At 51.4% G+C, this 25,996-nt stretch overlaps 2 protein-coding genes across 19 annotated transcripts in view; one reads left to right on the forward strand and one right to left on the reverse strand.

The window, feature by feature from the left end:
- Positions 1 to 20: 20 nt before the first annotated feature.
- ZNF276 (zinc finger protein 276) lies at positions 21 to 25,772 on the forward strand. Of its 3 annotated transcripts, XR_011437445.1 has the most exons (13): positions 21 to 329; positions 6,540 to 6,843; positions 7,157 to 7,203; positions 7,298 to 7,744; positions 8,824 to 8,902; positions 10,146 to 10,229; positions 14,429 to 14,539; positions 14,608 to 14,683; positions 14,951 to 15,068; positions 16,857 to 16,956; positions 17,031 to 17,307; positions 19,274 to 19,497; positions 21,366 to 25,772. XR_011437445.1 is itself a non-coding variant. In XM_023637565.2 (12 exons), the coding sequence occupies exons 1-11, from the start codon at positions 122 to 124 to the stop codon at positions 17,275 to 17,277; spliced, it is 1,821 nt and encodes a 606-aa protein (XP_023493333.1). In that variant the 5' UTR covers positions 21 to 121; the 3' UTR covers positions 17,278 to 17,307; positions 19,274 to 21,324. The 3 variants fall into 3 exon arrangements, 2 of the variants coding, with proteins under 2 accessions (XP_023493333.1, XP_023493332.1); XM_023637565.2 differs by lacking the exon at positions 21,366 to 25,772 and having other exon boundaries at positions 19,274 to 21,324; XM_023637564.2 differs by lacking the exons at positions 19,274 to 19,497; positions 21,366 to 25,772 and having other exon boundaries at positions 17,031 to 17,660.
- The window catches only part of FANCA (FA complementation group A), a 57,104-nt gene continuing 48,666 nt past the window's right edge, over positions 17,559 to 25,996 (reverse strand). For 5 of the 16 annotated variants that reach the window (XR_011437436.1, XR_011437434.1, XM_023637558.2 and 2 more), the window contains 11 exons: positions 25,134 to 25,239; positions 23,917 to 23,976; positions 23,682 to 23,786; positions 22,516 to 22,628; positions 21,350 to 21,488; positions 19,753 to 19,839; positions 19,213 to 19,315; positions 18,686 to 18,761; positions 18,291 to 18,447; positions 18,037 to 18,129; positions 17,559 to 17,796 (listed from right to left, as the gene is read on the reverse strand). Coding sequence is in view for 10 of the 16 variants with exons in the window: in XM_023637558.2 (XP_023493326.1) it covers positions 17,689 to 17,796; positions 18,037 to 18,129; positions 18,291 to 18,447; positions 18,686 to 18,761; positions 19,213 to 19,315; positions 19,753 to 19,839; positions 21,350 to 21,488; positions 22,516 to 22,628; positions 23,682 to 23,786; positions 23,917 to 23,976; positions 25,134 to 25,239 (1,147 nt within the window). In the remaining 6 variants the exon portion in view is untranslated. Of the gene's footprint in view, positions 17,797 to 18,036; positions 18,130 to 18,233; positions 18,448 to 18,685; positions 18,762 to 19,212; positions 19,316 to 19,752; positions 19,840 to 21,349; positions 21,489 to 22,515; positions 22,729 to 23,681; positions 23,787 to 23,916; positions 23,977 to 25,133; positions 25,240 to 25,996 lie in introns of those variants that run through there. The other 11 variants (XM_070263195.1, XM_023637545.2, XM_023637544.2 and 8 more) reach the window with 5 other exon arrangements.

A 25,996-nucleotide genomic window follows, 5' to 3' on the forward strand; every position in this document is an offset into this window, starting at 1 on the left:
CGTGCTGAGAGGAGTCAAGCGGGGCCGAGCAGGGCCGAGTGGAGCCGAGCGGGGCCGAGCTGAGCCGACCCAGGCCGAACGGGGCGGAGCGCAGGGGCGGGCTGTATCCGCGGCCGCCGCCATGAAGCGGGACCGGCTCGGCCGCTTCCTGTCGCCTGGGGCGGCGGGGCAGCGCGGGGGCTCGGGCGGTGGCGGCGGCCGGGCCCGGGGCCGCCCCGCCCGCGGCGGGCCGAGCGTGGACGAGGCGGCGGCCTTGGTGGCTGCGCGGCTGGGGTGGGGCCCGGCGCGGGCCTGCAGGGACGCGGGCGAGGACGGCGCCGACGAGGCAGGTGGGTCCGGCGGGGAGGCCCCGGCGGGGCGGGGCGGCGGCGGCGAGCGCCGCGTCCACGGGGACCACAGTGACCACCAGTCCCGCCGGTGACCACCAGTTGCCCGATGACCACCGCGTCCCCCGGTGATCACGAGTGACCACTGCGTCCCCTGGTGACCACAATGACCACCGCATCCCCCAGGTCCCCCATTGACCATCGTGTCTATTGGTGACCACCAGATTCCCCGGTGACCACCACGTCTCCAGTGACCGCAAGTGACAACCAGTTCCCCCGGTAATCACCAGTGACCACCAGCGTCCCCGGTGACCACCGCGTCCCCTAGGTCCCCCAGTGACCACCACGTTTCCTGGTGACCACCACATTCCCCGGTGACCACTGCATCCCCGGTGACTACTAATGACCACCGGTTCCCCCAGTGACCCTGTGCCCAGGGCCTCTTCTCGCCGTCAGCACCCTCAGGTTCCCTGGAAGCAGACCAGGCCTCCCGCCGGAAGCGGGTGAGAGCGGCCGCTGCCTGGCATCCGTGGCGGCCTGCGCTGTGCTGTTTGGCAAGACGGCTGACCCTTTCGGCCGACTCCAGGCTCGTTCAGTAATTAGTGCTCAAGTTTTGCAGTTGGGCAGGCCCTGTGCTCTGTAGCCTTGAGATAACTGCCTAACCTCTGTGGGCCTCAGCCTCCTGTCATTAAGACAGAACGAAGTGGGTTCAGTGTCAGAGTGGTCGGTCCCCAGCTGGGCGGTGCTGGTGGTGAACGAGCACCTTGCCTTCCTGGGTGCCTTTGCCCTGCACCCCGGCTTCCTCCTGGGGCGGAGAGGGAGGGGCACTGTCTGCACCTGGCACATGGGAGGCCCAGGGAGGCAGAGCCACCCTGCGGCCCTTCTGGCCTTAGGAGGATGGGGTGAGGAAGAAAAGTTTCCAGAGCTGTAGAAGGCGTTAGCTGTGTACTTAAGAATGTCTTTTAGATGTATTTCTTTCGGAAAAAAAAATTTTGAGATCTAGTTGACATGTAACGTTCTGTTAGTTTCAGGTGTCCAGCATTTTGATGGGGTATTTGTATGTGTTGTGTCACGGTCCCCCAGCCTACTTAACATCCGTCACCAGTTACAGACTAGTGTTTTCTTGTGATGAGAACTTTTAAGATCTACTGTCGTGGCAACTTCAAATACCCAATACGGTGTTATTGACTGTAGTCACCATGGACGTTACGTCCCCAGGACTTACTTATTTTATGGTGGGAAATTTGTACCTTTTGACCACCTTTGCCCGTTTCACCCACCCCTACCCCCACTTCTGGTAACCACCAGTTTATTCCTTGTATCTATTAGTTCCATGTTTTTCATTTTTTTAGATTTCACATATAAGTGAGATCATACAGGATTTGTCTTTCTCTGTATGACTTATTTCACTTAACACAATGCTGTTAATGTCCATCTATGTTGTCGCAAAAGGCAAGATTTCCTTCTTTTTTATGACTGAATAATATTCCATTGTGTGTGTACATAGATATACATAGTACGTTTCCTTTATCCATCAGTAGACACTTAGGTTGTTGCCGTGTCTTGGTCATTGTAAATAACGCTGTAATGAACATGGAACTGCAGATATATTTTGGACATGGTGTTTTCATTTCCTTTGGATATATTCCCCAAAATGGAACTGCTGGACTATATGGTAGTTCTGTGGGTTTTTTTGCTGAGGAAGCTTATCCCTGAGTGAAGATCTGTTGCCAATCTTCCTCTTTTTTGGCTTAAGGAAGATTAGCCCTGAGGTGACATCTATGCCAATCTTCCTCCACTTTACGTGTGGGTCACCGCCACAGCATGGCTGACAAATGGTTAAGGTCTGTGCCTGGTATCCAAACCCGCGAACCCAGGCTGCCCAAGCAGAGCGTGACAAACTTAACCACTACGACTTGGGGCTGGCTCCTGTTAGTTTTTTTTTTTGAGGAGGCTCCATACTGTTTTTCATAGTGGCTGCACCAAGTAACAGTCCCACCAACAGTGCACAAGGGTTCCCTTTTCTCCAGATCACCAACACTGTATCATTTTTTCTTTTTTTTAAGATTGGCATCTGAGCTAGAATCTGTTGTCAATCTTTTGTTTTCTTTTTTATTATTCTCCTCAAAGCCCCCCAGTACATAGTTGTATATTCTAGATGTAGGTCCTTCTGGCTCTGCTGTGTGGGAGGCCGCCTCAGCACGGCCTGATGAGTGGTGCCATGTCTGCATCCAGGATCTGAACCAGTGAAACCCTGGGCCGCTGAAGCGGAGCCCACAAATTTAACCACTCGGCCACGGCCAGCCCCCAACACTTTATCTCTTGTCTTTTTGATAACAGCCATTCTGACAAGTGTGAAGTGATGGCTTATTGTGGTTTGGATTCCCTGATGATTAGTGAAGTTGAGTATGTTTTCATGTACCTGTTGGCCATCTGTATTTCTCCTCTGGAAAAATGTCTATTCAGATCTTCTGCCAATTTTTTAATCAGATTGTTTGCGTTTTGGCTATTAAGTTGTATGACTTCTTTATATATTTTGGGTATTAACCCCTTATCAGATATGTGACTTCAAATATTTTCTCCCATATAGTAGGTTGCCTTTTCGTTTTGTTGATGGTTTCCTTTGCTGTGCAGAAGCTTTTTAGTTTGATGTAGTCCCACTTATTTATTTTTGTTGCCTTTACTTTTGGTGTCAAATCCAAAAAATCATTGCAAGACCAACGTCAAGGAGCTTACTGCCTTTGTTTTCTTCTAGTTGTATGGTTTCAGGTCTTTTAAGTCTTTAATCTGTTTTTGATGGTTTTTGTGTATGCTGTAAGATAGTGGTCCAGTTTCCTTTTTTTGCATGTGGCTGTCCAGTTTTCCCAACGCCAGTTTATTGAAGAGACTGTCCTTTCACCATTGTGTATTCCTGGCTCCTTTGTCATGAATTAATTGACCACATTTGCATGGGCTTATTTCTGGGCTCTCTATTCTGTTCCATTGATCTATGTGTCTGTTTTCATGTCGGTACCATACTGTTTTGATTACTATAACTTCGTAATATAGTATAAAATCAGGAAGCGTTATGCCTCCAACTTTATTTTTCTTTCTCAAGATTGTTTTGGGTGTTCGGCATCTTTTGTAGTTCCATATAAATTTTAAGATTGTTCTATTTCTGTGAAAAGTGCCATTGGAATTTTGATAGAGAGTGCATTGAATCTGTAGGTAATTTTAGGTAGTATGGACATTTTAAGAATATTAATTAATTCTTCCAATCCAGGAGCACAGAATATATTTCCATTTATTTGTATCTTCAATTTCTTTTACTAATGACTTATAGTTTTCAGTGTACAAGTCTTTCACCTCCTTGGTTAAGTTAATTCCTAGGTATTTTATTTTATTTTATTTTACTTTTTTAAAGATTGGCACCTGAGCTAACATCTGTTGCCAATCTTTTTTGCTTCTTCTTCTTTTCCCCAAAGCCCCCCAGTACATAGTTGTGTAATCTAGTTGTGGGTCCTTCTGCTTGTGCTATGTGGGATGTTGCCTCAGCATGGCTTGATGAGTGCTGCTAGGTCTGTGCCCAGGATCCGAACTGGAGAAACCCCAGGCCACCGAAATGGAGTGCTCAAACTTAACCACTCAGCCACGGGGCCACCCCTTATTTTATTTTATTTATTTATTTTTTTTTGAGGAAGATTAGCCCTGAGCTAACTACTGCCAGTCCTCCTCTTTTTGCTGAGAAAGCCTGGCCCTGAGCTAACATCCGTGCCTATCTTCATCTACTTTATACGTGGGATGCCTGCCACAGGATGGCTTTTGCCAAGCGGTGCTGTGTCCGCACCGGGATCTGAACCGGCGAACCCTGGGCCACCGAGAAGCAGAACGTGCGAACTTAACTGCTGCACTACCGGGCCAGACCCTATTTTTTTGATGCACTTGTAAATGGGATTGTTTTTTAATTCTTAAGTGTATAGAAACACAAGAGGTTTTTGTGTATTGATTTTTGTATTCTGCAACTTTACTGAATTAGTTTATTCTAACAGTTTTTTGGTGGAGTCTTTAGAGTTTTCTATGTACAGTGATGCACTGCATAATGACACTTTGGTCAATGACAGACCGCATACACGATGGTGGTCCCATAAGATTATAATAGAACTGAAAAATTCCTATTGCCTAATGCATCTGGAAGAAGACCCTCAAGAGGTTCGTCCATGACTTCAAAGGGTTTGCCGAGGATGAGGAGGTTGCAGAAATCCACAAGGCTGTGGCTGAGGTGGCAAACAGCTTTTACCCTGCGTGTGGATGAGGACGACACTGAGGGGCTCCTAGAGGGGGTTCCTGAGGAAGTGACTCATGAGGAGTTGTTGGGACTGGAACAGGAACTCATAGCCGAAGAAGAGGCGAGAGAAAAGGAAACTGCAGGAGAACAAAAAGAACCCCCAAGAAAATTCTCAGGGAAGGCTTTCGCAGAAGCTCTTGTAGGCCTCAGCAAGCTCCTTAAAAAGTTTGAAAACACGGACTTCAATACCAAAAGGTTTTCTCTAATAGAGAGAAACGTTCATGGTGCATTACCTGCTTGCAAGCAAATCTTTAATGAAAAGAAGAAACAAACCAGGCAAACCGCCAAGGACGTATTTCTGAAAAGAGTGAAACCTCCTCAAGAAGAGCCCAGGCAGGTCCTGCAGGAGGTTCCAGAAGAAGGCATTGTTATCGTAGGAGATGGCAGCTCCAGGCACGTTACTGCCCTGAAGACCTTCCGGGGGACAAGAGGTGGAAGTGGATGACAGTGATATTGATGGTCCAGACCCTGTGTGGGCCTAGGCTAACGTGTGTGTTGTGTCTTCGTTTTTAACAAAAAAGTTTAAAAAGTAAAAATAAAAAAATTTTTAATAGAAAAAGATTATAGAATAAGGGTATAAAGAAGGAAAATATTTTTATATAGCTGTACAATGTGTTTGTGTTTTAAGCCAAGTGTTATTACAAAAGAGTCAAAAAGTTAAAAAAATTAAAGTTTATAAAGTAAAAAAGTTACAGTACGCTCAGGCTAATTTCTTATTGAAGAAAGAAAAATGTGTTTTTATAAGTGTAGTGTAGCCCAAGTGGACAGTGTTTATAAAGTGTGCAGTGGTGTCCCGTAACATCGTGGGCCTTCACATTCACTCCCCACCCACTCACTGACTCACCCAGAGTGACTTCCAGTGCAGCAAGCTCCGTGCACGGTAAGTGCCCTGTACAGGTGTACCCTGGCTTATCATTTACATGGTATTTTTATTGTACCTTTCCTGTGTTTAGATTTGCTTAGATACACAATATTTGAAATCGCCCAGCGACGCAATTCTCAGAACGTTTCCCTGTTGTTAAGTGATGCAAGACTGTGTAACGTCACGTCATCTGCAAATAGAGACAGTTTGACTCCTTTCTTTCTGATTTGGATGCTTTTTATTTCCTTTTCTTGCCTAATTGGTCTGGGTAGGACTTCCAGTGCTATTTTGAATAAAAGTGGGAAGAGCGGGCATCCTTGTCTTGTTCTGATCTCAGAGGACAAATTTTCAGCTTTTCACTATTGAGTACAATGTTAGCAGTAGGCTTGTCACATATGGCCTTTTTGTTATGCTGAGGTCCATTCCGTCTGTATTCACTTTGTTCAGTTTTTATCATGACTGGATGTTGAATTTTGTCAGATACCTTTTCTGCATCTATTGAGATGATCAAATGACTTTTATCCTTCATTTTGTTAATCTGGTGTATCACGTTGATTGATTTGCGGATGTTGAACCATCCTTGCAACCCTGGAATTAATCCCACTGTATCGTGGCATGTGATCTTCTTAATGTATTGTTGAATTTGGTTTGCTAATGTTTTGTGAGGATTTTTGCATCTGTGTTCGTCAAGGATATTGGCGTGTACTTTTCTGTTCTTGTAATGTCCTTGTCTAGTTTTGGTATCAGGGTAATGCTGGCCTTGTTGTGGCGGTATTTAGAATTCCAGAAGACCCTCCGTTGGTCACATCTTCCAAAAAGCTGTCTGTTCAGCTGGGAGCCCAGAGCCAAAACCCTGTCTTTGGCCCAGACATGGGCTTGTGTTTAAGGAGTGTGTCTTGGGAGGCTGGTGAAGCGTGGGCCTCAGCTCCCCTGGGGCCACGTTGCTCTCCTCCTAGAGCTTGTGTCTTGCATGCCCAGTGCATCAAGCAGCCTCCCCACTGACTTAATATCTCCTGTGCTTGCCCAGGAACAGGCCGGGCCCTTGCCATGGGGCACTGTCGCCTCTGCCACGGGAAGTTCTCCTCACGGAGTCTCCGCAGCATCTCTGGCAGGGCACCTGGGGAGAGCTCAGAGAGACCACCCCCAGGGGAGCGTGTTTTCATCAGGGACTTCCAGCGCCTGCTAGGGGTGGCAGTCCACCAGGATCCAGCTCTGTCTCAGTTTGTCTGCAAGAACTGCCACGCTCAGTTCTACCAGTGCCATGGCCTCCTCAAGTCCTTCCTGCAGAGAGTAAACGTCTCCCCGACGGGCCACCGGAAGCCTTATGCAAAGTAGGCACTCCCTCCTTGATTCTGGGGCGTGCAGGGGCTAAGCACCCGTGTCCTGGGGCTCTTCTAGGCACAGAGTGCCTGATGGGGATCTGTGCAGTGGGGAGACCATTGTGTCCGGTGCAGCAGCTGTGTGTAAGCATCAGTGTGACTGTTGTGAGGGAGATGGACCGGGAGGTGAGGGCCACAAAGGGCTCTGAGTATAAGAGAAGGGTCTGCCCGCATGTGGGAGAAGCGGCCTGTGAAAGGAGTGTGGTGAGCCTGGGGGTCCTGCTGGCGGCCTGGCCCCACTCACGGCCATGCCAATCCTTTGCAGGGTCGGTGCCCAGCCCCCAGCAGGGGCAGAGGAGGGAGCGTGTCTGGGTGAGTGCGCCCCCAGTGTGTGGTTTGTGGGGGGGCTCTCGGTGGGCTGGGTGCTGACCAGCTACGGGGCTGGTGTCTCTATGCTTTTCCTCAGTGGACCTGATCACTTCGAGCCCCCAGGGCCTGCGTGGCTTGGTAGGGTGGGTGCATGGACATGCAGCCAGCTGTGGGGCCCTGCCCAGCCTCCAGAGGACGCTGTCCTCCGAGTACTGCGGTATCATCCAGGCTGTGTGGGGCTGTGACCAAGGCCATGACTACACCATGGACACCGACACCAGCTGCGGGGCCCTCTTGCTGGACAGCGCATTGGCGGTCAAGTGGACGTGGGACAAGGAGACGGCCCCGTGGCTCACCCAGCATCGAGGGTCCAACCCCACTGGGGCTGCCCCTCAGAGCTCCCAGGGCAGAGTGACCATGGCCGGGGCCGAGACCGAGACGCTGCCCAGCGTGGACACAGCCCAGCCTCCTTTGGATGGCAACCCTGTGGGGCCTGGGCCAGGACCCCCGCCTCAGCCAAGCCTCCCCGTGAGTGGGGCCCCAGGTAGGCTCCTCTGGGCTGTTGGACCAGGATTCCTAATCCTGAGCCAGGCAGGGCCTTCAGCAGGAAGTGGATGTCTGCACTGTTGTGGACAGTGGTTGTGTCGTGTGCAGAGGCACCGGGAGAAATGATGGGGAGCTGGCTTCAGCGCCTCCCCATGGGCGTCTGACAGCAGGGAGGGGCCGAGGACCTTGTTTCAGCAGTTTCTGTAAAGGCAGGCTCATCTGCTCTCCGGCCTTTCCTGTAAGCCTGCCTGGGGCCAGGGGCCGAGGGAGAGAGAATGGGGCCCTTGTTGTGGGTTGTTGGGGGAGAGGATGGCTGGCAATTCAGGCTGTTTTGGGCCAGCTGCAGGTCATTCCCTGGGCCTCAGCCAGCACCCTGGTGACACCCCAGAGGAACCAATGGGGACGGGCTCCTCTGCTGACTGGCTGAGGGAAACAAGGGCCCTTGTTTGGGGCCCAGTCCCTCAGTGCTGTGAGTTGGGTGCAGCTGCTCATGGACATCGTGTGAGGAGGGCCAGGCTGGCTTCCCACCTGCTTCTCTCAGCCTCCACGTATGCACCTGTCTCCATGTGGGTGCCGGCTGCTCCTCTGTGCAAGTCCCCAGTGGTACTTTCAGAGTGCAGCTACCCGCATGGTTCAGAGAGAGAGGAACAAATGCCCGGAGGGGACAGAGGAATTGTGTCACAGCATTCTTAGAACTGCTTGGCTCTTTAAACCGTGTGCATGCAACACTTTGATAAGCATGGTTTTTCTTCAGATGTCCCCAAACACCCCCAAAGTACGAGTCATCCCACCCTGCAAGGCCTAGGTCTGATCTCTGGGGAGGGGCTGGGCTTGTGATGGTGACTGTGGGTTTTTGATGCTTGGCGCTGCCTGTGCCTGTGCTGGACAGGGGGGTGGCTGAGCAAGCTTGGCTGTGCAGGGACCTTGTGGGGGATGGGGCCAGGAAGTGTGTGGGATTCGAGACTGGAGGACCGCAGGCTCCTCTGTAAGGGATGTCAGACAGACGCACGCCTCCCTGCCGGGTCTCACTGCCTGTGCTGTGTGTTGGTAACAGGGGCCTTGTTCTTTGTTTCTCAGGGCAGTTGGGTGAGAAGCAGGTTCCGTCTTCAACCTCGGATGATCGGGTAAAAGACGAGTTCAGTGACCTTTCTGAGGGGTGAGAGAAGAGTGGGTTTAAATAGCCTAAAATTTCTCCTTGGAAAACCAAACTCCACCGTCCTAGGGGCACACTGCCCATGTCTGTCCGGGACCCTCCCTCGCTCTTTCGGTTGGGAGGAGAGGAGTGGCTAGGGGTGCTTCTAGGCCTCTTGTTCCTGACTGGGGGCTTCCTGGGTCCCAGAGGGTACCCCAGACCTGACGCAGCTACAAGGGGAGGACAGCTGGGGTGGTGTGGAATGACTGTGAAGACGGTCCTGCGGTCAGGCCTTTGCTGCTGCTGACTTGTCTCCTCCCTCAAGGCCTTATTTTTGTGTCAACCCCAGATGTTAGTAGAACAGAGGAAGCCAGCCTCTGGCGCTTTATCATGACATAAGTGTGACTTGGGGCAGAGGCTCTGTGCAGGAGGACAAACCGGAAGGGGCACCATCAGGGAGTGTTCGCTCCTGGGGCCACCCCCTGCCTCTAAGCTGAGAACCACTTTGGGTGGTGGCCACACGCCAGCTGGCCTTCACATCCTTTCCACCCTACCCCATGAGCTGTGGCTGGAACGCAGATGCACCCTTGTCCAAACAAGTAGAAGGACACCGTGCTTTTTGGCGCAACTCCAGTGGAGTGCCAATGACGAATGACCGAGGTGCTGGGGGAGCCCAAGTGTGTGTGTTAGAAACACCCCTGGACCAGGAATGGTCGAAGGCTGTCCTGCAGGCCACCAGCCAGCCTCAGGCCTTTCTCTTTCTGGACAGGTGCCAGCCTGGCTCTCTCTGCTGTCCACCAGAGACTGAATAATGCTCCATATTTTAGGGTGAAGGTCACAGATGCACAGAGCTATTTCTGGCCTTTGTGACCTTTGAAATGGCTGGCAGCTGACCTGTTAGCTTGACAGGTGCTTACAATTACAGGGGGGAGGTGACATTCTAAAAGTCCACTTACTGAGAAGCCCACCTCCTGTGAGGGTCTTCACATCCTGCCTGGGGTCCCTGTAGAGAGGCCCTTAGAGTTTGAGGTCCAGGTGTGAGGAGACTGATTATAGGGATCGTCAGCTTGTTGGACTTCCGTGACCCTGGCTCGCCCTTCCGTTAGGAGATGCAGTCAGAGATTTGGGGATTTTAGATTTCTTAAGACCTTTTCAGGAGAACTAAACCATGAAATATGGGGATCCATTTGGTGTCTTTAGACAGGAAGTCTTATTTGATCTGTCACCCACCCCAAGGCTTTGCTAAAAGTTCTCTCTTCTTTCCTAGAGATTTCCTGAGTGAAGACGAAAATGACAAGAAGCAAACTACCCCGTCCTCGGATGAGTCCTTTGAGCCGTACCCAGAAAAGAAGTAAGGGGACAGTCCTGCTGCGAGCACATGGGCTCTGGGCGGGGAATCCGATGGGTAACCTGGAACCTGCATCTGCTGCGTGCCGTCTGCGTGCAGAAGCAGTGGGACAGGAAATGGAGGCTCACACACCTTTTGCTTCTCTTTGATCTGACCTCCCAAGCCCAGGGCAGTGTGGCTTCTGAGTGAGCCAAGAGGCCTTTGCCGGTTCAGCACTGGGACCTGGCCTCAGTGCCACATCATGAGGCGGCAGATGGCTGTGTGAGGGTGGCAGGAGCCCTGTGGACGTGACCCAGCCTCATTCTGGGAGCTCCTTGCCTTGCCTCTGCCAGTCCTTCCCTGAGCCTCACCACTCCAGTGTCCACCCTGTCAGTCTCAGAATGGACAGAAAGCCGGCCAGGGCCAAGAGGGAGTGTCAGGTGGGTCCTGCCCTCCACGCCTCCATGCCAGGTTGGGGAGACCAGGTCTGTTTTCAGGAAGCACAGCTTGAGTGCAGCCCAGGGCTGCCACAGAAAGGCCCTGCTCCCCATTTGGTGAACTCCAGAGCTGAGCGTGAATCCCAGGGCATGGCCCAGAGTCCACATCCTTATGGCTTACTGCCCAGCAGGCCTGGGGCCACTGGTCTTCGGGGAGGACAGAGACAGGCTCAGGAGGAAGAGGGTCTGCTCACCCATGCCTCTACTGCTGAGATGGGGACAGCACCCACGGGGCTTCACTCACTGTGTCTCCATGAGGACCCCAGGAGTGCCCACAGATCCATGTGGTGGGATGAGGACATGTCAGAGAAGTTTCCTGAGGCCTGTAGTGAAACAGGTTATTTTAGTGGAAGCTGGGCCTTGCAGGGCGGGGGTCAGGCAGCAGCGGGCAGGCCGAGGCTCTGGGCTCAGCCCTGTGCCAACAGAGACACTCCAGCCTGGCAGCCACTTGGTTCCTCAGGTGCTACAGTGTGAGTCACAGCTGGGAACCTAGGACAGGGCCTCTGAGCAGCCCTGGCCCGTGTGACTTTGTTCTGGCAGACGTGTCTGTCTGGGTCCTCAGCTGGCGCAAACAAGGAGACTTAGTCATGTATTAATTAGGGCACCGTGGCTCCAGCGAGAAGTGAGCGCCACGAGCCTGAGCGACCGAGGGCAAGGAAAGGAAAGCCGAGCAGCAAAGTCAGGCATTGCAAGCACTGCCCTCCCACGCACAAGGACCCCAGCCCCACACGCTTCAAGGACTCACCTCTTAAACCCATGGGCTCTCTGAAGCTCCTGCTCTCAAGAGACCTGCTGTCTAGTGTGGGAGGGAAACAGCACATCACTGGTCACAGTGCGGCTCTGATGGGTGCCCACGCCCCCCAGGAGAGGGTGGAGGTGGCGAGGGGACACATGGCCAAGTTTTGAAGAACAATTAGAGAGACAGGAGAGGAGGAGGAGAAACTGTCATCAGCAGAAAGGTTCTTTTTAATGTACTCTTTAAGAAGGAAGATGATTATTTGTAATGTTTTTTTAATTGTAGTAAAATATAAAATGTATCCTTTTGAAGTGTATAATTCATTGGCGTTAAGTACATTCACAGTGTTGCACAACCTTCACCGCTATTTGCAAATTTTTCATTATTACAAACAGAAACTCTGTACCCATTAAGCAATGACCTGTCCCTCCCCCCAGGCCCTGGCAACCACGTATCTAGGTGCCCATTCTGAGGACCTCATAGAAACGGGATTATGCAGTGTTTGTCCTTGTGTGACTGGCCTCTTTCACTGAGCCTAATGTTTTTGAGATTCATCCATGTTGTAGCATGTATCAGAACTTGATTTCTTTCTGTGGCTGAATAAGATTTTATTGTATGGACAAACCACAATTTGTTGATGCATTCATCCATTCATCTGTCGTTTTGGGTTCTTTCCACCTTTTGGCTATTGTGAATGATGCTATGAACACTGATGTACAGGTATCTGCTTGAGTCCTCGTTTTCAGTTCTTTGGGTATAAAACCAGAAGTAGAATCGTTGGATCATATGGTAATTCTATATTTAATTTTTTGAGGAACTGCCATATAGTTTTCCACAGCAGCTGGACCATTTTACATTCCCACCAGTAGTGCACAAGGGTTCTGATTTCTCCACATTCTCATCAACATTGTCATTATCCTTTTTTTTTTAAATAGTCATCCTAACGGGTGTGAAGTGCTATCCTCGCTGTCATTTTGATTTGCAGTTCCATAACGATGAGCGATATTGCGCATCTTTTCATGCGCTTGTACCTTCTTTGGAGAAATGTCTATTCAAGTCCTTTGCCAGTTTTTTAATTAGGTTGTCTTTTTGCTGTGGAGTTATAGGATACATTTTCTCCCACTCAATGGGTTATCTTTTTCACTCTTGATACTCTCCTTAGGTGCACAAAATTTTTTAATTCTGAAGTCCAGTTTACCTATTTTTACTTTTGTTGCCTATGCTTTTGGTGTCATATTTAAGACACCATTGCCAAATCCAGGTTATGAAGATTTACCCCTATGCTTGCTTCTAAAAGTTTTATAGTTTTGGCTCTTAGATTTAGGTCTTTGGTCCATTTGAGTTAATTTTTGTATATGGTGTTAGGTAGAGATCCAACTTCATTCTTTTGCATGTGGATGTCCTGTTGTCCCAGCACCTTTTGTTGAAGAGACTGTTGGCACCTTGTGTCAAAAATCACTTGATTGTATTTGTCAGGGTTTATCTCTGGTCTCTCATTTCTATTCAGTTGGTCTGTCTGTCTGTCTTTATGCCAGTACCACACTGTTCTGATTACTGTAGCTTTGTAGTAAATTTTGGAATCAGGAAGTGTGAATCTTCCAGCTTTGTTGTCTTTCAAAATTGTTTGGCTATTCAGTGTCCCTTGAAAGTCCATGTGAAATTTAGGATATTTTTTTCTATTTCTGCAAACAATACCATTGAGATTTTGCTAGGGAGAGTCCGTAGATGCTTTGGGGAGGCTTCGCCAGCGTACATTGTCTTGCCCCCGCAGACACGGGATGTCCTCCCACTCATTTACGTCTCCTTCCATCTCTCTCAGCAGTGTTTTATAGTTCTCAGTGTACAAGTCTTTCACCTTCTTGGTTAAGTTTATTCCTAAATATTTTATTTGTTTTGATTCTACTGCAAAGGAATTGTTTTCTTAAGTTCCTTTTTGGATTGTTCATTGTTAGTGTTTAGAAAAAGAACTGGTTTTTGTGTGTTGATTTTGTACCCTGCAACTTTGCTGAATTTTATTTTCTTGTGTGTGGATTCTTTAGGATTTTCTACATATAAGATTATGTTATCTGTGAGGAGAGGTAGTTTTCCCTCCTTGCTAATTTGATGCCTCTCATTTCTTTTTCCTGCTTACTTGCTCTAGCTAGGACTCCCGGTACTATGTTGAGTAACAGTGGTGAGAATGGGCATCTTTGTCTTCTTCACGATCTGAGAGGAAAAACTTTTGGTCTTTCACTATTGAGAATGATGTTAGCTGTGGGCTTGTCATGTATGGCCCTAGAAGTTCCCTTCTGTTCCTGACAGATTTCCTTAAATGTCTGGATCCAAAAAAGAAACAAGTGTGCATGACTCTTTAAATCTTCAATAGACACTAAGGGGGATGTTGCTGTGTTTGGGTTGGTCCCTCCGAGACCTGCCAGATGGACTCAAATGCACAACCCCATATTTTTGGAGGACGAGGCCCCACTGCGCACCTGGTGCCAGTGTGCAGGCAGCTGGTGGAGCACGCAGCTCTTCCTGGAGACGGCGCTTCTCCCTTCAGGCCTCCCTGGTTGCTGTGAGTCTCCCAGCAGGTGCCAGAGTTCCAGTAGTTGATTGTGCTGGCTTTCTAGCTTTGTGGTGGTTTTGGCAGAGGGACTGACCCCTAAAGCTTCCCTCCTCCCTTTTCCATGACATCTCCAAAAAGTGTGTGCTTTTGATGTTTGCAACAGGGAGTAAAGCTTCTGTCCTGAAAACCCACTCCCACAGCCAGTGTGGCCCACGGCCCTGTGCCCTGCCCTTCCCAGCTGGGAGTTCAGGTCTCTGCCCTGCCCCGAGTTCTCGCTGTGGCGGCTGAGGGTCAGTTGGAAGGGCAGCCAGTTAGCATGGAGACTGAGGCCGGTTAGCCACGGAAGCCTCTCCTACTTGAAGGTAGAGAAGCATGAGAAAAACGAGAAACTTATGCAAATGGAGATCAGAAACATCACTGAGTCTACATCGTTTCTTTTCCTCAGAGTCTCTGGTAAGAAGAGTGAAAGCAAAGAAGCTAAGAAGCCTGAAGAACCAAAAATTCGAAAGAAACCTGGACCCAAACCAGGATGGAAGAAAAAGCTGCGCTGTGAAAGGTGAGGGGCTGGGTGTGGGGCTGCACTGCCTGGCGGGGCGGCGGTTCCACCTGTGCTCTGCCTTGCAGGGAGGAGCTGCCCACCATCTACAAGTGCCCTTATCAGGGCTGCACGGCTGTGTACCGAGGAGCTGACGGCATGAAGGTGAGGTGATCCCGTGGGCCCGGGGTCATCTTCAGGGTGTGGGTGATGGACCCGTGGCAGGGTGAGTGGGTGGATGGAGACTCGAAGAGCCATTGTCAGCGGCGTGGTCCGTGGCAGGAGGCTCCCTCAGCCCTTTGCTTTTGGGGAAACACCTGTCTCTTGCTGAGGGAGGGATGGTTGGATCCCGTGGGAGGAGGCACGTGCTGGGTGATGAGGTGGGGCACTGTCCAGGCTGAGGCGCTCAGGGTCTCGCTGTCCCTTCTGCAGAAGCACATAAAGGAGCACCATGAGGAAGTCCGAGAGAGGCCCTGTCCCCACCCTGGCTGCAACAAGGTGTTCATGATTGACCGCTACCTGCAGCGCCACGTGAAGCTCATCCACACAGGTGAGTGCCCTGTTCTCCCATGCTCTCACCTACACAGGCCCCCAGGAGGCTCACGGCGGCTGGCACCCTTCCAGGAGGCCCAGGCATCTTGGGGCCTCGTGGGTCGTGCATAAGTGGTATGGAACTGGCAGCAAAAAAATCCTGGTACCTTTCTGCAAGTTTACTGTGGTGTTTTTATCATTACTTTAACAAAATGACATTTCTTTTATGCTTTTTGGATTATAAGAGAAATGCATGTGCATTTTGTGTAGAAATTGTGAAAAATAAGAAAAGCCCAGATAGTAAGCGCCCTCATACACTGCCAGCATCAGCACTTGCAGGTTTCCTCCTCTGATACTTTTCTCTGCATACACATTACTTTTCATCACAAGCTTATGATTTCCCTCTCCGTGTTTGTTTTTTTTTTTTTTTGGTGAGGAAGATTGGCCTTGAGCTAACATCTGTTGCCCATCTTCCTCTTCTTGCTTGATGAAGATTGTTGAGCTAACATCTGTGCCCATCTTCCTCTACTTTATGTGGGATGCTTCTACAGCATGGCTTGACTGGTGGTGCTAGGTCTGCGCCTGGGATCAGCACCTGTGAACCCCAGGCGGCAGAAGTGGAGTGCGCAAACTTTACTACGGCCCGGGCCAGCCCCTCCCCCTCCAGTTTTTTTTTTTTTTTTTTAAGATTTTTTTTTTTTTTTTTTTCCTTTTTCTCCCCAAAGCCCCCCAGTACATAGGTGTATATTCTTCGTTGTGGGTCCTTCTAGTTGTGGCATGTGGGATGCTGCCTCAGCGTGGTTTCATGAGCAGTGCCATGTCCGCGCCCAGGATTCGAACCAACGAAACACTGGGCCGCCTGCAGCGGAGCGCGCGAACTTAACCACTCGGCCACGGGGCCAGCCCCCTCCCCCTCCAGTTTTAATGACATGACCCATAGGACACATGCTAGGAAAAACAAGAACCACACCCATGCCTGATCCACATCATTGCTGCTTCTGCCTAGAAGGCAGGTCTCCTGCATTGGCATTTCTCCCACTTCAAAGATACATTTGTTACATCTAAATCTGTCCCTAAGCAGTAGTTCTGCTTGTTTTGAACTTTGTAAAAATGCTTTACTATAGAAGGGCTTATGATTTCCTTTTTCACTCAGATTCGTTCATTTTACTTTTGGAGCACGTTTACTTCTGGCTTTCCGGGTGAAATCGTTTTCTTTTGTTTTGCCCGGAGTATTCTTGTATGTGTCTCCTGACACAGTGCTTCCCTTAGGTTGGGTCTTCAAACTGTGCATCTCAGTCCAGACACCAAACGTCACAGCCATTAGCAGGTTTTCCAAAACACAAACGAAGATCGATTATACGCTGAGTGGACTGACCTGGTGTTTCAGTGTCTGTAGAGGAGCAGGTGGTGCGTGCAGTGACACCAGGGAGGCATGTGGCCACTGCCCCAGGTGCCCATTCAGACGTACAATCAGTGGTGCAGGGTCTGATCGTTCAGCTTTCCCTTCAAGAGTGAAAGAAATTGCTTTCCAAAGGGGGTACCCCATTGTAGGTACCCCCAATATGGGGATGGTTTCTAGACAGCAGTAGCTGTGATCCATAATCTATGAAACCTTATTGATTTGGCTTCCTCTAAGAATGGAGGTCTTCTAAAGTTTATCTTTAAGAAAACAGGCTTCATATGTACACAATTGGTGAAGAGGAAGTCCCAGCCAGGTAAATCTTCCAGCAATTTGGAGGCCTCTACTAAGAAAGGGCTTAAGTTGGGCATTTTTGGTGCCTGTGCTCATTCCATCTCTGGTCCTTAGAGGTGCGGAACTACATCTGTGACGAGTGTGGACAGACCTTCAAGCAGCGGAAGCACCTTCTTGTCCACCAGATGCGCCACTCAGGAGCCAAGCCTCTGCAGTAAGTGTGGGCTAGGTGCCTCCTCGCAGACACACTGGCTCCCATGCCCTTGCTCACCTGCCCCTGTTCCCCAGGTGTGAAGTCTGTGGGTTCCAGTGCCGGCAGCGGGCGTCCCTCAAGTACCACATGACCAAACACAAGGCTGAGACCGAGCTGGACTTCGCCTGTGACCAGTGTGGCCGGCGCTTCGAGAAGGCACACAACCTCAACGTGCATATGTCCATGGTCCACCCACTGACGCAGACCCAGGACAAGGCCCTGCCCCTGCAGCCCCCACCCGGGACCACGGAGGGTCAGGCCGTGAAGCCTGAGCCCACCTGAGGGCTCACCAGCACCTGGACTCACCAGGCGGTAAATGGGGTTTAAAGAGTTTTAATAGTTCCTCACACCAGACCTGCTGGCACAGCTTCGCCCACTCCCCTAAGAGCCCCTACACTGCCCCCGACTCGTGTGCTGGAAGGGCAGGAGGGCGTTGCTCTGCTGGGAAGTGGAGGTGGGCTCAGTGAGTGGCTCATGGAGCCTTTCAGGCCTCCACTCTGGGACCAGCAGTTTATTTTCCTACAGACACTGAGTGACTCGGGGCCGACGCAGATTTTAAATAATTGGTTCCTCTTCCCCACTAAAGCAATCAAGGAGATTTGTAATCCACTTTTTAGCACAACAAGAGCTCCATGTTTTGCTTGAAATAAATTATTTACAAAGAACCTGGGCTGTGCACCGCGCAGAGTCCAGTCAGAAGAGATGAGGCTCCTGGTAGAGGTCAGTGTCGGACACAGCCTGCTGCCTGCTCAGGAGGGCAGTGCTCACTTCTGGGTCCCAGTCTCCACTAGTGGCCAGCAGCTGCAAGAAAACAGCCATGCTCAGCCCAGTGCAGCCCCACAGACCCCAAACACCAAGGGCACAGAGAGAGGGAAGCTGGTGACCACAGCCTGACCGGTAAGTAGCCATGGCAGCCACAATGCCAAGTGTCGGGCACTCTAAGTTCTCAGTTTACCTAAGCTGTTGGAACTTCTTCCTCACATTTAAATAGTGATTTAGACTTAAAACCAAATGCTCAAGCGAACATCTGGGTATTATTACCTCTTCCATGTTTGAGAAGCTCTTTTTCGGGCACTGAGGTATTGATTGCAGCAGAAAAAGACGAGCTTTCCTTATCAGACCTACAGGGTCACCCTAGAGAGAAGACAGGCAGAGCCACGGGTCAGGGTGCCCACACCTACTCACTCTGCCAGGATAGGCCGTCACCAGCCTCAGGCCCTGGAGAGCTTGCTGCTCACGTTTGTGGGATGTGCCATCTGACTGGAGAAGGTCCCAAGTCCGGCCCCTGCACCTGCCTGGCTCTGGAGCTCCTGGCTCCTGTTGGCTGGAGTTGAGACTGCACTTGTCTCCCCGGCCACAAAGAGGCAGGTCAGCTTCATGTACATGTCGACAGCGACGTGCAGGAATGCATTTTCCCTGATGAGGGCATCTTTGTCAAAGTAGGAGAGAAGGCTGAAGGTAAAGACATAAGCTATCAGATGACTCCAAGACCTTACAGAAATCAGCAGCAGCCAGCACAGAGAACAGCTACTCAGCTGAGGAACAAAGTTACAGGCAGCCTTTCCCATGTGGAGGGAGACCCCTAGTAGTGCCAAGAAAATGGGGCAGGGGGCAGGGGATGCTGCCCCCTGCTCAGACCACACAAGACCCCAGGGGCGTGGGCTCCTTCTCCGAGAGCAGGTGCAGTTACCTGTAGAAGGCGAACGGCAGGAGCCTGATGTGCTCCTCTGGGGCCAGGCGGAGGAGGACGCGCCCCAGGCCAGCATCTGCAACACCATGGTGGGCGCTGAGTCAGCTCTGGGGCTAGCACCAGTGTCTTTGGGGATGTGGGGTTCCCCTGGGAGGGCTATGCCTGGCTGTGGAGGGGTGATGTCCTCATGCTGGAGAGCAGAACCTGGGGGCCAGACAGGCAGATCCCCCACAAGAGCCCAGCAACACCCTGGGATCCTCAGAACTCCACTGAAGTCTTTCGTTGTTCAAATGAGTTTATACTACATTTGTCCTGACTAAAATGGGGTTTATATACTTAGCAAAAAGATAAACTTTCAAAACTTAGTTTGTAAAGTAAGCCCTAAGGAGGGCTCATTCTTAACCATTTGAAAGTTACTTCTGAAGAGGACTCCAGAGTCGGGTCACAGTCTGACCCTGCCAGGTCACCTGTGTTCCCAGCAGACGGCCATCCCTCCATTGGTTATCAAGTCTCAGTGGATTTCTTACCTGTCTCTGTCAATTGAAAGAGCACCAGCCAGGATATCTTCCTTTTTTGTAAAAACCCCAGGATCTCGCCACAAACGTGCAAAGCCTTCAGGGAGTCGCCTGCCTGTGACCCAGGGAAGAGGGAGAAAGACTCAGCAGGGAGCTGCAGAGCTGATGTTTAGAGCTGTGCACACGTGGGCAAGAGGGACGACCTCGGCACAGAAGAGGCCTTTCCTTCTTCTTCCTATAAGTGGTCATGATCTACAGAAGGTGTCACCCTGGGGCCTCTGGATGGAGGCAGCTCAGGTAGGACGTGGTGGCCAGGGACCCTCAGAGCCCAAGGTCTGAAATAAGACATCAAGAGAAAGGCCCATAGCCTAGGGGTTCTCACTTCAGTGAACAAGGACTCTCCTGAGAAACCATGTGAAATGAAGGTTCCAGGGCCCTCCCCCAAGAGACCCTGACTCAGGAGGTCTGGGGGGAACCGGGGACCCACAGTTTAAAGCACTCTGGGGGGCTGTGCAGGCTGCTCGCTGCCCCACCCGCGGTGGGAGACGCCACCTTAGCTGATGAGGTCTGACGTATGTGCGGGGTCAGGTGTGATGAGAGCAGGCCCATCAAGGAAAAGAAAAACAGGCAAACCAGCAGCTGCAAAGAAGAACAGGCACTGAGACAAGATCCAGTGACCTCTGACTCTGCCCCGAAAGGAGCTCTAGAGGAGGGTGCACACTCCTCTTTAATACAGATCGAGGCTGTAAGTCTTTCCTTTAAGTGGCTCTTCTCAGAAAGAAAACTCTCTAATCTTTTCTAAAGAAAATTTAATTGAGAAGAAATTATTACTGAATGGGTGATTTTATACTTGCCTCTAATCATGGCTTGGAAAGGTGACAGTGGTGAGAAATGAGGCTGTTGCTGAGCATCTCGTTGGGGGTGAGCTGCAGGGGCCCCTCACCTCTGCAGTGAGCTCCCACCAGCCCAGCCTCGCCCCCTGGCTTTCCGTCTAGACGTGGGCTTGTAAAGTCTCTGGAGATAAACCCATAGGCTCCATCCTGACTCGGGGCAGGGGCCCACCTCTCCCGACCCCTGGTGCACACCCAGGCTGGGTGGGATCTCTGCACTCTGTGCCCTTGGCACTCAGGCCTGGTGGCTCTGAAGCCACCAAAATCCCTTCCAACAACAACCTGAAAACAAAAAACTTGGAAGAATCTTCTTATAGGTTTTTTACTTTAAATTATAATTACCAAAAAACCTTGGCTCAGCAATTGATCTAGTTGTCAGGCAGGTGTGTGTCCTGAGCTGACAGGTGGACCCCAACATTCACAGAGCCAGTGGTTTAGCTGGGGAGAGACTGGAGGGAGCGCCACATGGCTGGTTCTCCTCCTCCTCAGGAAGATGGGGGCGCCCCTCCTCACAGAGGACAGACACGGCAGGGGCACGCCTCATCTCTGGGGGAGGGGCGCTGTGCTGCCAAGCCTTGGGGGGTGTGGTAGGCACCAAGTAGGGTCCAGACTGGTCCCACGATGGTTCAAGGTGCCAGCCTGGAATTTAGAGCAGCCTTCTCTCCACCTGCTTTTCCTCACACCTGCCCTGTCCCTCGGCATGTGCCTATAACTGGGGGTGCACAGGAAGCAAGGCCATGGAAACAGGAGCACAGAAGGTTCCAGCGGACAGCTGATGGCTCCTCTGGGTTGTGAGGGTAACAGGAAGCTAAATGAAAGCACCTCAAAAATGAAATGCTTTCTTTTTACCAGCAGCCTTGAGACCTCTGCCCCCACCTCAGCCTCCACTTGCATCCCCTCCCCACCCACTGCTCCGCCATGCTGGCCTCCTCACTGTGCCTTGTGCGTGTTAGGCCCCCCTGCCCCTTCATTGATGAAATTCAGACTGTACAGAAAGCAGGGCCAGGTTTATTCTGCAGCTTGCCTTTTTTCAGTCAACAGTCTGTCCTGTTCCAGCTGATTTTTAACTGAAGCACTAAACCTATAAACCCAGTAAGTTTTACTTCCAAATAAAGCTACAAGAACTCCAAACTTCCTGTCCATCCTTGGAAAAGCACAGTTCATTGGGTGAATCCTGAGAAATACTGCTGATCAGAACACTGATTAAAAATGAGCTTACTAGAAAAGAAAAAAATAAGTGAAGGAATTTCCTTTCTTGCCTCCTCTCGTTGGCAGTCCAGCTTCTCCAGCGCGCTCTCAACGCTTTCCTTCCCGGCTTGTTGAATCACGAAGTGCAGCGCGGCAGCAGAGACCCAGGCTGGGCCAGGGGCAGGGGCTGCTGTGTCGGGAGAGAGGAAACTGGGAGGCAGAGAGAGGTGTCAACACAGGAACCTCACAACCATGTCACCTAAGGACCTAAGGTCCTTGTTCCCGTAACTTTCACAACACTGGCCCTGCCCACCTCTAGGTCAAGCAGAGAAGCTTCTGAGTCAGCAGAAACGAGGTCTGTGTCCCTAATGCCCTGCTCTGCATGGTGACCTGCAGCAGAGGGCGGAGGCCCAAGCCTGTATCGTGGCCTGGTCCTGGGTTTGGGGTCCGGTTTCTGGTTCTCTTAGCACGCCTCTGTGCTGTGGACAGTGCGCCTGGTCCTGGCCTCTGAGCTTTGAAAGGAGGTTATGGGACACTGAGGCCTGTTGCCTGGAGTCCGCTACTCAGACCCTCGCGGGTCTGCCTCTGGCCCTCCCGCTTACTTAGTCCCTGCTCTGACTGCAGTATGATGTTCAAAAAGGTTCTCCAGCAAGTTAAAAAGTGCTGAAAATTAAGGGACTAGTCTGCTCTATCTGCAGAGGTAGGGTTGGTGGGCGAGACTTGCTTTCCTTGTTTTCTGAGATTTGGAGCATTCCTGACCCTGCAGCGGAACACGGATGGGTCAGGGATAAAAAACTCCTGTCAGAGTCAGACGTAAGGAGGCTGGATGGGGACCAGCAGTTCCTTCTGATGACCTCTAAGAACACAGCACTCCCCAAATCCAGCAGGATACCAGCGACCATCAGCTTGGCAAGTCCAGGCGGCAATTAACCCGGATCACTGGCCCAGGACTGCATCTTTGACGTCCCTGTGATGTTGACCCTGCCACTCCCCAGGCCCACTGTGGATGTCAGAGGAGATAGGCAGGTGGACAGGAAAGCTAAGCAGGGAGCTTCTGAAATCAGTTTTCCCTAAAACAGTCTTGAGCTCCTCACTCAGAAAGCTGTCAATTTGGTTCTGTTTGCTCCATGCCCATAAGGCCCCTCTCAAGCACCGCAAGATGCCTGTGGCGATTACCCAGAGCAGATCCTAAGGCACATCCACGCCTTCTCCCCCTTGTCTCGCTGCCAACACTTACCTCTGGGCAAACTGCTGGGCCTCTTGAAGCCTCTGCAGCTCCGGGGGCAGCGGGCCCTGGAAGCATCTTCTCCACCGACAGTGAAGCTCAGGCTCCAGGCGTGGCCACCACAACTCACAGAAGAGAAGACACCAGTAAGCAGATGGAGGCGGCTGTATTCGGACACGTCTCCAGTCCCCACAGCCAAAAAGATCTGGAAACCTCGAGTGACCACTGGAGATTGAGGCGAGAGAGAGCCACTCGCCAGCGGACACCCCTCTAAGCCCAGCTCACGTCCATCTAATGCTTCATAACTTCGACACAGTATCTCACGTACTTTGTTTAAGACTCTAAGCAAGTGCAGGAGGCATTCTCATCCTCATCTGCAGAGGACACGGAATTTGGAGAGGGGAGGGCCTTGCCTAAGGAGGCCCCCTGTTTGTGCAGTTGGCCACACTCTGTCCCAAAGCTGGGCCCAGTCCTTGGACATCCCTGCTGAGAGCTCGTACTTTAAACACGGAATAGCTCACTGGCAGTGAATTCCATCCCACTGAGCTAACTAGTGAAATGCCAAAACAGCTCAGCGAGCTCAGCAGGCAATGTGCTGCTTTGAGGGAAATGAGCTCCAGTCCCAGGGCACTGAGGGTCATGATGCGACCTAGCAAAACTGAGGCGGGAGCAAGAAAGCTGTGTGGTGTCAGGACTCTAAGAAAGCCTGCAGAAGCATGGAAAGGAACCCCACATCCTCGATCCTAAAGGTCAGGTCACACAAAAGCCAGGTTGGTCTGAGACAGCAGCCAAGACAACAGATGGAACGAACACGAGATTATACCCATGGGAGAGCGTGGCAGTTACTGTTCAACTTCAGCCAACAGAGAACAAGTGAGTGAGTGAAGGGACACCCAGACGTGTGGACAGGAAGAGCCTGTTCCTTCCCAGCTCTTAGAAGTTTCTTTGCCACCTGAGACAGGTGCAGGGAGAGCGCAGGCAGGGGAACCCATGTTCTGACATGTTCTGTTTATTCCCCATCTCTCCTAATGCATCTTGTCTTAAATTATAATAACTAGGGTGAGGTTGGGGTCAGAAATGGAGAACACACTGCCGAGAAGCCACAGGCAGCTGACGGACGAGCTCAGCTGCACTGAGCCCCAGATCCAGAACACCCCCCGAAAGTCGGCTGGGCCTACCAGAGCAGAGGTCAGAACTATGGGGCACTCGGTCTGGCACGCGGTCAGGGTCAGGTTAGCTGTCAGGGAGGGGTCTCTACTTTGTGAACAGGCGTTGAGAAGCCCCTACAGAAGAGAACATGCCAGAAGCTCAGCAGTTTGCACTTGAGCCCAGGCCCTGAAAGACACCCTGGCTTCAGAGCACCACCAGACACAAGGATACAGCCCAAGCAGGCGCAGAGGGAAAGGGGATTACCCTGAAGAAGTGGACGGTGATGTCGTGGCTCAGGGCACCTCCCTGGGAGCAGAAGTTTCTCTGCAAAACAGTACAGGCCAGTGAGAAAGGAACCAGGGGGGAGGAGGGACAGGGACGGCATCTGCTGAGGTTTAGCTGTGGAAGAAAACACACTGTGAAGACAGGAGCCCCGATCACAGCACTACTACTGACCATGGAGGCTGGCCTTGGTTAAATGGCTTCATGTCCACCCACATGCTGTTCGGAACCTTCCAGCTCACTGCCTCTCCACACGGCTCCTGTGTGTCTCCAGATCCCCCAGGCTGCCAGCCTTGGCCCAAACACAGGCGGTTCCAGGCAGGCTGGGTGCCCAGGGGAGGCGGGAGAGCGCTCCCTGCTGGCCTTGCTGCGGGCACGGCCTCACTCTTTCCTACCTCCTCTCTGCTTTCTTTGCCCTTTGCTGACGAGGCGCTGGCCTGCGTATCTCACAGGCCGTTCGGAGAGCTTTAACGAAAACAGCCTCCGTGAGAACCTAAAGAAACTCTAATCTTCCTCTGCATTCAGAGTCACCTTTTAAAGCTCTACATGACTGAATGGGACCTTAGTTCAATCTCCAGTCGTATTTGTGCATTTTTGAAAACTAGAAAAACACTTTCAGGAGTAGAAGCTACTCTCCTGAAGTGTGCAGGGAGCACGCTTATTCGTGGTCACCTCATCAACCTACCCTGACTGGGCACAGGTCCAGGGACACCATCTCCCATCTTTCTTGGCAAGACTGACACTGAGTGACATGTAAAGTGAACGGGGCCGCCTGCTGCTGATGGCAGTTGTCACACACCACCCAGCTTTTGTACACCCAACAAGTGTCAGAATCAGAAAGAAATGAACGCAAGTGTGTGGCAAGCAGAAGTATCTGCAGCATTCCATGGGTCCAAATGTTACCGCTTGAGGAAAGTTCTGTGAAGGAACTTCAGCTCCGGAGGCAGGTCTCCGCGTCGCGCCAGCCTGTGTCTGGCTGTGGTGAAGGCTGCACTCGCAGCCAGCCGCTCCTGCTCGTGCATGTCTCCCTGAGCGGGACTTGCCCTCCTTTTCCTCAGGAAACCCATGGGTCAGGACACGCACTGAGGCAATTGGCTCCAAGGGAGCAAAGACGCACTCTTGAACTTCCAAGAGCCAGCCCTCAGTGACCAGATCACCCCCTCATCCCTGTGTCCTGTGGTCACTTGCACCACACCTACCAGCTCAGAGTTGACCAAGTGGAAGAACTCGTCACAGCCAGGGGCGGCTGGCTGTTCCACCTGGGGGCTGCCGACAAGCACCAACGGAGGCAGGCTGAGGAGGACCCTTGGAAAGAAGGGGGTATGTCAGTGGTGAAGGCACGGCCTAGCTTCACTCCTTGTCAAGAGCTCACAGACTCTGCGAGCTGCAACGATCCTCTCTGCTCATTCTTGGAACTAGAGTCTCTGGTCTGCAACCCCACTGTCCCTGCCTGGCCCTGCTAGGCCCACTGCAGACACTCAAAATGTGTTACCAAAACCAATTTCTTTTTTGAGGAAGGTTAGCCCTTCCTCAATGATGAACTAACATCCGTGCCCATCTTCCTCTACGTTATATGTGGGAGGCCTACCTCAGCATGGCTTGATAAGCAGTGCGTAGGTCTGCACCCGTTATGTGAACCAGCAAACCCCGGGCCGCTGAAGCTGAGCATGCAAACTTAACTGCCATGCCACCAGGCTGGCCCCATCAAAAACCAATTTTTAAGTTGCATAATGAGCAAGTAAAGGGTGCACCATGGTCTACTGAAGCGGTTCCAAATAACTGGAAATTCCATCATTTCACACTCTTCATTCATTATAAATATGGCTGCAGTGACTATCTCTGAGCATTCACAGTTTCCTTATTTTAACATGCGTTCTTTAAGGCTGCATCTTTCAACAAAGGGATTCCCGAGTCTGAGCAGGAAGGTATTAATCCAAAATGCTTTTTACACCTCCAGACCCTGTTCTCTGTGGAACCCCAAGAAGATGCTGCCAGCACAGGGTAGGGGGCGGGGGACAGAAACGAATGACCAATGGAGAGAAAACTCAGTGTAGAGACAGAC

The sequence above is a fragment of the Equus caballus genome, chromosome 3 (assembly GCF_041296265.1).
Source record: "Equus caballus isolate H_3958 breed thoroughbred chromosome 3, TB-T2T, whole genome shotgun sequence".
Taxonomy (NCBI): domain Eukaryota; kingdom Metazoa; phylum Chordata; class Mammalia; order Perissodactyla; family Equidae; genus Equus; species Equus caballus.